At 47.0% G+C, this 13,044-nt stretch overlaps 1 protein-coding gene across 2 annotated transcripts in view; it reads right to left on the reverse strand.

The window, feature by feature from the left end:
• Positions 1-2,763, reverse strand: part of PBX3 (PBX homeobox 3) — a 226,918-nt gene extending 224,155 nt beyond the window's left edge. For both annotated transcript variants that reach the window (XM_063144550.1, XM_063144551.1), the window contains exons 1-2: positions 2,567-2,763; positions 1,229-1,302 (exon numbers count right to left, since the gene is read on the reverse strand). In XM_063144550.1, coding sequence (XP_063000620.1) covers positions 1,229-1,302; positions 2,567-2,763 — 271 coding nt within the window. The remainder of the gene's footprint in view (positions 1-1,228; positions 1,303-2,566) is intronic.
• Positions 2,764-13,044: the final 10,281 nt, after the last annotated feature.

Below are 13,044 nucleotides of genomic sequence, written 5' to 3' on the forward strand. Positions count from 1 at the left end.
CTGCTACGCAGAAAATTAAGACAAGCTTCGCTGTACTTTCTACACGCAAGTATTTGGTTTCACTCTACATATATCACGCACACATCTACACACACACACCTTATTCCAGCATTTCCGTTATAATCCTGCAACCAAATGGAAAACCTTCTGCAAGACAGGTCAACCCTTCCAAGTCCTCTGGGGCACCATGCAGGTGAACAAATACAAGTTCTAGAAGACAAACGCAAACAACAACCCTTCGAAGTCAAGAAGTCCCATACAGACAGACGTTAAGCACTGCTAGTCACAACTCGGATTTCCGAAGGGGCGCTTTTAACCTCAAGGTCTGAAATCTTTGCCAGCTGAATTCTGACTGGGTGTGATATTGACATCAGATGGCCCCCATAGTTGAGAAGAATGTTTTGAGCCGTGTGCATTTCACTCAATACGAAAACACAACGCCGACGACCCACTTAGCCTTAGATCTGCAAGATCCGAGACACGGCTTAAGTGCTTTCTTTCTGACATATTTGCAGAAGCAAAGTGTCCTGTCTGAACGTATCTGCAGAAAGAACGACCAGCGTGCATGCAAGCGTTATTTCCTGCTTTATCAAAATTTGCAACAGACTCGCATGGAGCATTTTTGAAGAATGGGCCATTTTCCTACAAAATGTGGGCGCTCAAAGCCATTGACCGAACCCCCTCAGGTTACAGAGATGCTAGTAACCACCAAGCTCAAAACACAAGCGTGGCCCAACCAAGTCTGCCGCACAGAGAGGCCACTGGCCGTAATTGGCTTCTGCCGTCTCTTGCATTGCTTCTTTAAGAAGCAGATACTCTAAACAAGGCAGAGAAGGAGGGGAAAGAAAGCCGGGTCCTCGCTGTAATCTCCCCCTCCCCAATTGCAGCCAGAGGGGGGAAATTCACCCTGAATGGCGACCCACTTCCATTTTCGTGTACATTTCATTCTGCGGCGAGATTATGAATTGTAAAAATATATATAAATCCTCTTTGATTGATCACATTCTCCCCTACCTCCCAACCCAAAGATCAGAAGCACAGAAGGAGGCGATGATCAAAGATGGCTGCGGTTCCCAAAACAGCTTTCCAGGAGCTGACTGAGAGAAGTATATTGCACTGTTTACCTATTGGGGGTTGTGGAGGTGAGGTTGGGGGTGGGGTGGGGTGGGATGGGGGGACAGAGAAAGAAAGGGTTCATTTCCAAAGCTGTGTAACTTGTGTCTCCTACCTGTTTTCTCTTTGATTTCACAGAGTACACTGAACAAAGCCGGCTTCATTCTGTGGCAGTTCAGTGCATGCTTTCTGCAAAACAAAAGATAACACACGGTAAAAAAGAAAGAAAGATATTAGCACAATCTATTTGATAACATGGCAGCTTTCTTTTTTTTAAAAAAAAAAGGGGGGTCATTTGTAATTAGACTCCTTTGCATTTTTATTTATTTAATTTATTCCTTTGCAATCTGATCCATCCGAAAGGAATTGCTAGTAAAGGTGGCTAGAAGTGACTAAGATTGAAGGGGTGGACGAGCAGGAAAGATCCCACTATGGACGGAGCACCTCCATGCAGCAGAGAGGTGAGGCTGCTTGAGAGGTACAGCCTAGATCTCGAAGTGGGGTAGAGTTTGTCAACTGCCTTCTTCCCCTTCACATCAGTGAAGCGAAGAGTGAGTGACAAGACCCAGGCAGCCCTGCCTGCCACTTGCAGCCAGGAAGGGACGCCCAAGAGAAGTTTGGGTTTCCATTCTTTCAAATAATATGAATAATAATAATATTGATGACGATGATGATGATGATATGGGGGAAATGCTTTTGTTTTGTTTTGAAACGCAGGACCCTCCTGTGAAAATTTCCTGCCATTTCTTGGGGCGCATAAATCACAGCTTGTCAAAGCTCCCCAATCTGCTACATCATCAACGCTGATTTATGAAAGGAGAGGAGACTTCCAGAGTTCAACTACATGCTTTGTTTTGTATTTACGGCGATTTATACATTTTATTTCAGAAAAGGGGGGGGGGAGAGAGAAGAAGAGAGGGGGAGGGGGGGTCCTGTCTCTCCCCACTTTCTTCAACCCGCCAGCAACGTTTCTTCAATCTTTCTAAAACAACCACCAAATAACACCCTGAGACCAAGGCCGCTTTGGGTGTGCGGACAGCACCTGGAAGTTCAGACACTTCTTCCAAAGAGGAACATCCAAAGCTTTGGGAAGAGCATGGAGGGGGGGGGGACCCTTCACCTCTCTTTCACTGGTGGGGGGGGGGCATCTGAAGAAAGGGACCAAATAAAACTAGGAGGGAGAAAAAGGAAGAAACCCAACCACAACACCCAAACATTGGCACATGGATCTAGCTCTCCGGGATCCCTGCTAATAATAATAATAATAATAATGATGGGAGGGTTTTGGTTTCGGGTTTTTTGCTGGGTGTGTGCATGTGTGCACGCGTGCAATTTCTCCCCTAGGCGAATTGCAAGGATCAGCGGTCCCAAGCCCCACAAAACCACCCGGGCACATTCACACGCACACGCATTCCAGGGATGGGGAAAAGGAGGTTGTGTGAACGAGACCAACTTTGCCTGCGCCTCATCCAAGCTCTGGTCCGTGATGGTCATGATCTGGTGGAGGATGTCTCCGATGTCCTGCTTGCGGCCGTCGGCGTCGGCGGCGTCGTGGCCGTGGGGAGGCGGCAAGGCCATGCCCCCCGGCACCGAGTGGCCGGCCAGGTTCACGCCGGCGAGTGTCTGCAACATCCTGGTCTGCTCATCCATGCCCGCCTACCGCAGCCCGATCAATGCACGCGGGGAAGGCAGAAGAAACGCCGAGGAGGAGGAAGAGGAGGAGGAGGAGGAAGAAGAGGAGGAGGAGGAGGAGGAGGAAAAGAAGGGAGGAGGAGGAGAGGGGGAAAAAGGAGAGAGAGATCCGCGATCGGAAAGGGGGGAAAAGGCAAGTAAATCTCCGGTTCTTCCGAGGGATCTCAGTTCCTGCTGTTCTTCGGAGGAGGCGAAGAAGAAGAAGAAGAAGAAAAATAAAAATAATAATAATCACTGCTCGGTATTTGACCGGATCTCCGTTGTTTATTCCACGCACCCTCTTCTGCTTTCCCGAGCAGTAAATCACTCTCTTCTGGAGTTGCAATCTTCTTTCATCCTTTGGGCTCAGCGGTCTCGAGGACTGCAGGGTTCTCTTCCCTTGGTGGACCCCCCCCCAAAAAAAAAATCAGGCAAAGCTTCTTTTTTCCCTTTTAAATTATTATTATTAATTATTATTATTATTAATTATTATTATTATTATTAGCAGTCGTATTTCCTTTCCGGGGAGGTTGGTCCGGGGAGGGGGGTGGTAAAAGAAGGAGGAGAAAAAGTTAGTTGCTTGTTTGGATCTTTTCCTTGACTTGGTCTTTGTTGTGATGGTTGGTTTTCTGACCCCCTCCTTGGAAATTCCCCCCCTATATATATTTTTTTTTCCTTGGGAGGAAAAGCCGGACCCGGGGAGAGGGGGGGCACACGGTAAAAATGCAAAAGAAGCAAAAGAGAAGCAAAAAGGGAAAAAAATGCTTTCAAATCCTTAAAAAAGTTTCGAGCGTGGCTCACGGCAAGGCAGAGGAATCATTTAAAAACAAAAATCCCCACGAACCAAGCAGGAATCCCCAGCTCCTAATTGCAACATTTAAAAAGAGGAAAAAAGGGAGCCCAGAAAATGCAGCTGGTGCGGAGAAGTGGGGGGGAAAGAGAGAAAATATGATCGTCCTTTTTCCCCCCGTTCGGAAAAAATAATAATAATAATAATAAGGAAGGAAGGAAGAAGAAAAAAACACATAACAAACAATCCCACTGTCTGGTCTGGTCTGTGCAACGGGTAGATCAAATAGTAGCAAAAAATAATAATAATAATAATAAAAAGTTTCAACTTGTGCAAAAGAAAAGATTCGGATTGTTGTTGTTGTTGTTTTAAAAAAAGGAAAGTAAAAAAAAAAAATAGGGGAAAAAATTAATTACACACTCTCTGCAAAGCAATGTGCAAAAATATCAGCCAGCTGGAATTTATGAGCCCAGCAGCTTAGTGACTGTGTGTGTTTTATGTTGTTTGATGGCCGCTTTGGTGAGGGATTGACAGACTGCCAACGCCACTCACTCACTCTGCAAACGTGTCACCCTGTGAAGGAGGAGAGAAGCAGAGACAGAGACCAGGGGAGGACGTGGGAGCCAGCCGGAGCCACGCCCCCTCCTCCCCCCCCGGGCCTGCCCCCTCCCTCCCCCAAGCCCCGCCCCTTCCCAGGCCGGGAGCCCCGCCCCCGCCCCTTGGAACTTCTGGCTGCTCCAGAAGCAGCCCCTCTCCCCAGATTCCAGCTGTGGCTCCTTTGCCCCGCCCCTCCCAGGCACAGCTGGCCTCTTATAGGCTGATCCTCCCCATGCGGCTGCATTGTTTATTTATTTATTTTATTATTATTATTTTTAAGCTCTCCCACCGTTTTCAATCAGGCTTTTCTTTTCTTCCTCTGTTAGCAACGTCTTGGCTCTGCACGTGATGCCTCCTCGGCTCAGGCTGATGGGTTACGCGGCCACGGCAAACAAGGCAAGTGGATTCCTGATATCCACCCGCCGCCTAAATGCTCCAGTTCCCTCCCCCCTCAAAACCATGCTCCAGTTTCCCCACCCCCCAAAAAACATGCTCCAGTTCCCCCCAAAAAAACCATGCTCCAGTTTCCCCCCCAAAAAAAAACCATGCTCCAGTTTCCCCACCCCCCAAAAAAACCATGCTCCAGTCCCCCCCAAAAATGCTCCAGTTTCCCCACCCCCCAAAAAACCCATGGTCCAGTTTCCCCACCCCCCAAAAAACCATGCCGGCCCTTTGCATGTCTCTCTCTCTAGCGCACCCTTCTCCAAATGGATGGCCTCCAGATGTTTTGGACGACAGGATTCCTGACCACTTGGGGGGAGCTGAAGTCCAAAACAAATGGAGGGCACCAGGTTGGGGAAGGCGGGCTAGGCACAAAAGGGAAGGGGGCCGCTGTGGGCAAACGCACCCCTTCTACCCACGGTTAGGGGGTTCTTTTCTTTCATTTCCAGGCAGGGTCCCTGTGCCCCTAGCAGGTCGTTGCGAAACTCCAGCAGGTGAAGCTTTTATTACTATTTAAAACTTCCTCTGGGCAAGCAGGCAGGTGCGACAAAAGGGACAGGTACACCTGCGGGGTTTCTGGTTGCCAAGGAGGGGCCTCGCCCGAAGCCACCTTGGCGAGGCTATTTCTGCCTCCTCCCCTGACAACGTCCCTTTCCCGTTAACCCCTAGTTGTCTTTCTCAGCGCCTGCGCCCACCTGCCACCGGATCCCCCACTCCTGCAGCTGCTCCTCCGCCCCCTCCCTCTCTCTCTCTCCCTCCCTCCCTCTTATTTTAGCCCTCCCCTCTCAGCACCCCTCCAGATGTGACCCCACCATGCTATCCCTCCCCACCGCCATAACTGGCTTCCCTTCCTCCCCTCACAGCACCCCAGGCCTCTCCAACCTGATGCCCTCCTGATGGACCACAACTTCCATCATCCTAAGGCTGGCTGAGGATGATGGAAGCTGTAGTCTGACACATCTGGAGGAAGGCGGGCATATCACAGCGAGCCTTGTCAAAACAAGGCAACCATCCCCAACCTGGTGTCTTGGACTACAACTCCCCTAATGGCCATGTTGACTGGGGATGATGGGGGTTGTAGTCAAAAGACCTGGAAGGCTGACCTAAAACTAGTGTTTCCTATCCCATTTCCCCCCACCCCTAACTGGCTTCTCACCCCTCTCCCCATTCTTTAACCCCCCCCATGGAAATTATTTTATTATTATCTGAGATTTAGCTCCTCCCCCTCAGGGTTCTAGCCACGCCTCTTGGCCTCCCAGGCCCCGCCCCTTCCAGCGCTGTTCTACGTCTTCCCTCTCCCTCCTGTGCCTCACTGGCTCCTCCCACTCAAGCCCCGCCCACCCAGTATTTGATCCGCCAGGCCTCAGGCGTCTCTTTTTCCTCGCCCCGCCCTATCAGAAGGCGTGGCTGATGACGTTCGCGTCGCTTCTCCTCCGGCTGCCTTGTTGCCATGGAGACGAAGGGGTGGAGGTGTGTCACGCGCCAGGGAGTTATCGACGCCCCGCCTCCGTTAGCTGAGGGGGGCGTGGCCTACGAGCAAAGAAAACAAACCTCACTCACAAAAGTACGATTATAGAGATGAGAGGGAGGGAGGAGCCCTGCCCCGTCCTCAACCAATCAGAGCGTACAACGAAGTAAGCGGAGCTTTGCCCAATCGGAGGAGGTGGCGGTGGCGAAAAGGGGTGGGTGAGAGGAGAATGCCGGCTCCACCCCGCCCCCCGCGGAACTTGGGATTGGTGCGTTCGAACGGCCACGTGACGCGTGCGCCAGGGGGGCGTGGTTTTAAGAAGAATAAGGCCGCACTGGCCGGGCCTTTGTTGGTCACCATGGCAACGGACGGCCTACTGGGAGTTGTCGGCGTAGGGAAGGCCCGAGCGCGGCTTCCCCTCGCGGTGCGGCCCCCGAAGTCCGGCTTCCGCCGCTTTGCGCACCGCGAGCCCTGCGCGTTCCCCCCCCTCCCCGGAAGCCACTCTCGATGCGCCCAGTGGGGTCGGCTCCCGATCCATGCGACGTGGGTCATGGAAGCGGCTTAGGAGGGAGCAGGTTTACTCAGGTGCAAGCCCCGCTTTTGCCCAATGGAGCTTGCCAGGGGGCACAAGAAGCCTCCTAGGTTTACTCGGAAGTAAGGCTCAGTGTCGAGAGGGGCTTTGCTGCCCAACGGGGTCCCCCTGCTCCCCCAGGCGCTTTGTAGTACAACTCATCATCCCAGATCCTTTGTACTACAGCACCCATCAGCCCCAGGTCCTTTGTACTACAGCTCCCATCGGCCCCAGCCAGTGGTTGGGGCGACTGGACTTGTAGTCCAAAACCGCCCAGAGAGCTTCGGCTAAAAATGTAATAAATAAATTTAATTAATTAATTAATTAATTAAAACATCTGGAGGGCACCATATTAGAAAAGCCTGGGCAGAAATAACCAGGGAATTCTTACTGAACTTGGTGAGACATCTGTATAAAATTAAAGCCAAGCCCCATTGAGGACTCTGATTGACCTAAGTGAGTAGGCATTATTTATTACATTTATATCCCACCTTTTTTCCTCCAAGGAACCCAAGGCGGCATACAGAATCCTCCTCCTCTCCCATTCTATCTTCACAACAACAACCCTGTGAGGTAGGCTGGGCTGAGAGTCTGTGACTGGCCCAGTGTCACCCAGTGGGTTTCCATGGCCGAGTGGGGACTCGAACCCGGATCTCCCGACTCCCAGTCCAACACCAGGATTGCTGAAAGTTTGCGTCATTGAACAAAATGGGCTCTTGCTTTCTCGGTAAATGTCTCCGCTGTTAGGCTGCAGCCCTGCGTGCAACGTGGGAGTAAGTTGCGTTGAACGCTTGTATTAAGATCAACTTTTGGGTAAAGGGTTAGTGAAGCCTGGTCTCCTTGAAAGAAGGAACTGGATGTTTTGCCAAGGTCATTTGTGCCTGTGTTCCTTAAAACAAAACTAAGGGGCACTGAGATGGACTATGTGCGGTTATTTTACTGTTCCCTGGTGGGGGCTGTGATACCTGGCAATATAGGTTTCTGTAGGATTGCCAACCTTTTCTCTGTCAGGGCTCCTGTGTCTTTAAAAGCTGCACAGCTAGCAGAAATGAAACTGGTATAGCATTATTTATCACTACATCTATAGCTGGAAAGCCTGTGACTGTTATATTCCTGTCTGCCACCCAGCTGTTAAAGGTACAGGAGTCCTGCAAGAAAAAGTTGGCAACCCTCAAAATCTATCATTGAGGGACAGTCTCCCTCTCATTATGTGACCCATGATCTAGGTATGACTGAAGAAACATCCCTTATGTAGCAATATAGGCTTCTATAGGGTCATGTTGTAAATTAAGGGACAGGAAACAACACCAGGATCAGTGCAAGCTGCATCCGTATGGTAAGAGTTAAAGTCAGCTCGAAGGTGGTAATCTTTTATTGAAGTCAATGGGATTTCTTAAAGCAGGTATGATCCTATAAAACGTAGTATAGTAAGTCTAATTGAACTGGAGTTACAGCAGAATAAATATGTTGGTTCTCACTGTGCTTTAAACTTATCTCCCATTGAAAACAATGCTAGATGGAGGCATGAACGTATCAAAAGGGTCTGTCCTAATGTTAATTTGGTTCTATGAGCATAATCTATTTTAAGGAAAACTTCTTCACAGCCATCTCCAGGAAGGGTCAGTTATTTCCCATTTCAAGAACAGCAAAGAGTCCTGTAGCACCATAGACAAACAAATGTATTGGGGTAAGAGAAGCCTGTTAGACTACAACTCCCATCATCCCTGACCACTGGTTATGCGAACGGGAGTTGGACTCCAACAGCATTTAGAGGGCCACAGTTTCTCAATTCCTGGAAGATTTCCTGGACTATAAAGTGGACTCTAGTCTACCAAAGCTTACTTCATAATAAATTATTTTGTCTAAAGCAGGGGTAAGCAATATGGTGCCCATGGACATGTTTCATGGAACATTTTCTTACTGGCAACGGATTGCTGTGAAATAAATTTCCGTTGGTGCTGAAAATTGTGCTTCAATTGGTTGGAGCTCAGATCCCACCTCTGCCTCATACTCAGACTTTTGAGCAGGTTACTTGACCTATGCACCATTTTGTGATGGTACTCAGGAACACTTCTCAAATTGCCAAATGTGCCCACATCCTAAAAATGTTGCCTACATTTTTGCTATGCTATAGCAACATAGGTGGGAGTAAGAAGAATTAAACTCAGGAGGATTTACTTTTGAATTTAGGATTGCACCTTTTTTTCATTGCCACAGACTAACACGTAATTGTCAAGAAATCACAATGGGATATAGGGACAGGTGGTCTCTAAGTAGCCGAAACCTTGGAAATTAAAAGCTACAATCCAGCAAGTACTACTGTTATACAATGTGCATTAATTGATTCCAGTGGGATTTACTCAGGAGCCCTGCATATGCCTTCATCAAATCAGTAGAGGATGCACAGAGGCAGTCCAAAATACATCCATTCTGTAGCAGAAGTTGTTTTCGCGATGTCAGGATTTAAGACATATTAAAACGTATGAGACTCACACCGAATGTACGAGAGCCGCCAACCTGCAATCATACCTGACAATCCTTTGGGTTGCATTTTTCTTTACACTGAGTGATTTCATGAGGAATCACATACATTAAAAAAAAAAACCCACCATCCTGCCATATAAAATTTATTTCATGGTAGCTATAACGGCAAGGCATGTTGGACTAAGTATTTATGAAAATATTTTATATGAACATTCTGTTTACTATTATTTATTAATGCCACATTTAAAAATATTACACTGAAAATTTATTCCAATGCGCATTAGTAAATAAATTATGCTTGTAATTTCTAATGCATTTTTAATTATGAATTTATCCATGTCTCTCTTTATTTATGATTGCAATGCTCTCTATTGCAGGGCTGTGTATATAATCGGAGACACCCTTAATTAAGCATCCTTGGACACTGCATATGACAAAATGTTCTGTGTGTAGTTTTTTAAAAATAATAATAATCCATGTATTGTAATCAATAATGGTTGTTCTACCTGTTGACACTTCATGTGTCAGCTGGCCAAGAAGTAGAAGATGACTAGTGCATATTTACTCAGTAAATTTTCTGTTTTTAATGGGACTTACTCTCTAGGACATTTAGGATTGTAGCTTAAAGCATCATGGGTCAGGCAACCATCATTTACCTGGGAGTAAGTCATGTTGATTTTAGTAGGGCTTACTGCTGAGTAAATATGACTTTAGCTACAGTTATGCTGGAATCTTATACAGGCTTACTCAGAAGTAAACTGTCCAGAACATTCAAGAGGCAGCTGGACAATGCTTTAGGGTGGATTCCTGCATTGAGCAGGGGGTTGGACTAGATGGCCTTATAGACCCCTTCCAACTCTACTATTCTATGATTCTAACATACAGGGAAAGATCTATTCATTTATACGTATCTGCTCAGTTAACTCATTGTTTGTGTTCTGGTTTTTGTTTTTCCAAACACTTACAACAAATTTCCTTTTCCTGGTTTAAAACCAGAGTTAAGGCTACCTCGCGTTGGCTCAAGCTCCACAAAGCCAGGAAATTGAAAACTTAGGCTGAGGACTTAACAGAGTGTACCATGATCAGTGATGATGTTACTTTCAACTCCACCCCCCTCCCATGCAGCCATACTTTTCAATGGTCTTTCAGACCCAAATCCTGATGGGGAAGATGAACTGCCTGGGACCAGCTAAGATGTCCCATGTCATCCTGGTCCTGTATCACTTTATGAAGCATTTGAACCATTCTCTGTTGCCAGAGGAATCTTCTGGTGAGTTGCTTGTAAGCAAGCATAGCTTGTGACATTGCACAACGTCGTTACTGATCATGGGGAACGTCAGGTAAGGCATCAGCCTAAGCTAATTTCCTGGCTTTGTGAGGCTTAAACCAACATGAGATATCCTCAACTCTGGTTCTAAATTTATCATTGAATATCGTGTGTGCATGTGTTTTCTAGAGGCAGTGTTAAATATACACTGGGGGCTGAATACATTCAAAAAAGCAAAATACAAGTAGTTTAATATGTATATTACATTATTTAAATCTCTTTTGAATAAAACATAATTTTAAAAGTACCACCTTCTCTGTTATTATATACCTCTTCTCATTCGAACAAATATTTCCAATCATTCCAGTACATTCGCACACATCCAGTACATTCACACACAATCCGCCCCGCACGCTCAGGTCCTCTGGGAGGAATTGACTCCAGCCAACAAAAACAAGGCTGACAACTATTACCCAGAGGACCTTTTCTCATGCCGCTCCCAGTTTGTGGAATGGCTAGCCGGGAGAGATTTGTCAACTTAACAGCCTTCCAGAATTTAAGAAAGCCATAAAGACTGATCTCTTCCGGCAGGCCTACCCAGTTGAATTTTAAGATGCCTTTTTTAATGGTGTGCTGCTTTTAATGATGCACTGGTTTTAAAACATTTGAATTAGTTGTATGTATTTTATGGTGTTTTATTTGTGTTGTACCCCGCCTCGATCCAGAGGGAGAGGCGGGTAACAAATTTATTATTATTATTATTATTATTATTATTATTATTATTATTCAGAATATTGCCTGCCTGTTCTTCCCTTTTAACTCCAAAAATCAAAGGGAAAGGGTTTACCTACATATGGAAAAACACAAAAGTGGAAATTGAGGGAAAGGAAGTTACTGCTCTAGGTATGTTGTGACCTAACAGGACTCCTCCTCCTTCAATCATTTAGCAGAAGAGGGAACTTCCCCTACGGTCACTTGTACCTGCTTGACATACAAAGAGCAAACAGTCTTAGACACTTCTGCAGAGCCTATCAGGCATGGCCTGTGACTCTCTACACCTGGGAGTAAGCTCCATTGAATTCAGTGGGACTTACTTCTGAGAAGACATTCTATTGGATTGTACTGTAAATATTGGGAGGACGGACTACAGGCGCAAAGCTCTAGCCTTTCTCTCAGACCTCTATGCCTGTGAACCTAGCAGTCATGTCCTAATATCCCAGTATGTGATTGGCTAGTTGTGATGATTCAGTTGTAAATGCATTGCACTCTTCACGTGCTCAAGCAAACTTCCTTAACATTGTGAGGGCTAGCCCTGGTGTTAAAAGGCTAAGGATATGGTCCTATGCATATTTAGGCAGGAAAAAGCCCTACAGCAGGTCTGAATGCTCTCCGGAAGCTGCTGGATTGCAAGTCCCATCCTGGTCATGCTGGCTGGGGTTAATGGGAATTCTAGTCCTGGTTGTGCTTTTGATACTGTATTTTGTATTTGTGCTTTTAACTTGTTGGTTGTTTTATCATGGTTTTAATTTTTGTGAACCGCTCAGAGAGCTTCGGCTATTGGGCGGTATAAAAATGTAATAAATAAATAAAATAAATAAATAGTCCACCAACATCTAGAAGTCCAGAGCATCCCCATGCCTGTCTTACCCTCATGAAAAAGTGTCCAAGGTTTCATTTATCCTTTTTGAAAAGATAAGAGACAATTCTCTGACTTAGGGCAGTAAACCTGCAATCCTACGCATGTCTAGACAGGGGTGGGGAAAAAGAAGTCCTACAGCTCCCAGAATGTCCCAGCCAGTCTTGCTGGGGCATTCTGGAAGCTGTAGGACTTATTTATTTTTTTCCTGCCTAAACCTGCATAGGATGGCACTCTTTTGCTCTGCCTCCCCCTGTCCTTTAGCCCCAACGTCTTGGATTCTGGAACCACCACGATGTGAATGAAGGCATCGATGTGATATGCATGTGGCTTGGGACCACAATACCTGACGGAACGCCTCTCCCGACATGAACCTACCCGTACACTGCGCTCAACATCTAAGGTCCTTCTCCGAGTGCCTACTCCAAGGGAGACCCAGAGGATGGCAACAAGGGAGAGGGCCTTTTCAGTGGTGGCCCCCCGACTGTGGAATGATCTCCCCGATGAGGCTCGCCTGGCGCCAACGTTGTTATCTTTTCGGCGCCAGGTCAAGACTTTTCTCTTCTCCCAGGCATTTTAACAGCATTTAAGTTTGTTTTTAATGGACCCCAGAATTATTGTTTTTAAATGGATACTGTTGTTTTTATACTGTTTTTTTTAAAATTTTGTATACTTTTAATGTTTACTATTTTTAATGGTTGTAAACCGCCCAGAGAGCTTCGGCTGTGGGGCGGTATATAAATGTAATAAAATAAAGACTGAAACAAAGAAAAGGACCCGGTGGGCATTAGGACCCAGCGCGAGAGAGCCCGTATTCTCTCTCTCTCTCCCCCTCCCTCTCTATTTCACGCGCATGCGTAAAGAGCCCGGCGAGCGGCCGCTCTTCCCCTCGAGCCCGGGTCACTTCCGAATGGAGGCGCGAGTGCTTCCGGGTCAGCGCGCCTGTGACTGATTCCCCCCTCCCCCCCTTATTTTGGAGCGTCAGACGCCTCTCCTGTGGCCCCGG

The sequence above is a fragment of the Elgaria multicarinata genome, chromosome 19 (assembly GCF_023053635.1).
Source record: "Elgaria multicarinata webbii isolate HBS135686 ecotype San Diego chromosome 19, rElgMul1.1.pri, whole genome shotgun sequence".
In the NCBI taxonomy this organism is placed as follows: domain Eukaryota; kingdom Metazoa; phylum Chordata; class Lepidosauria; order Squamata; family Anguidae; genus Elgaria; species Elgaria multicarinata.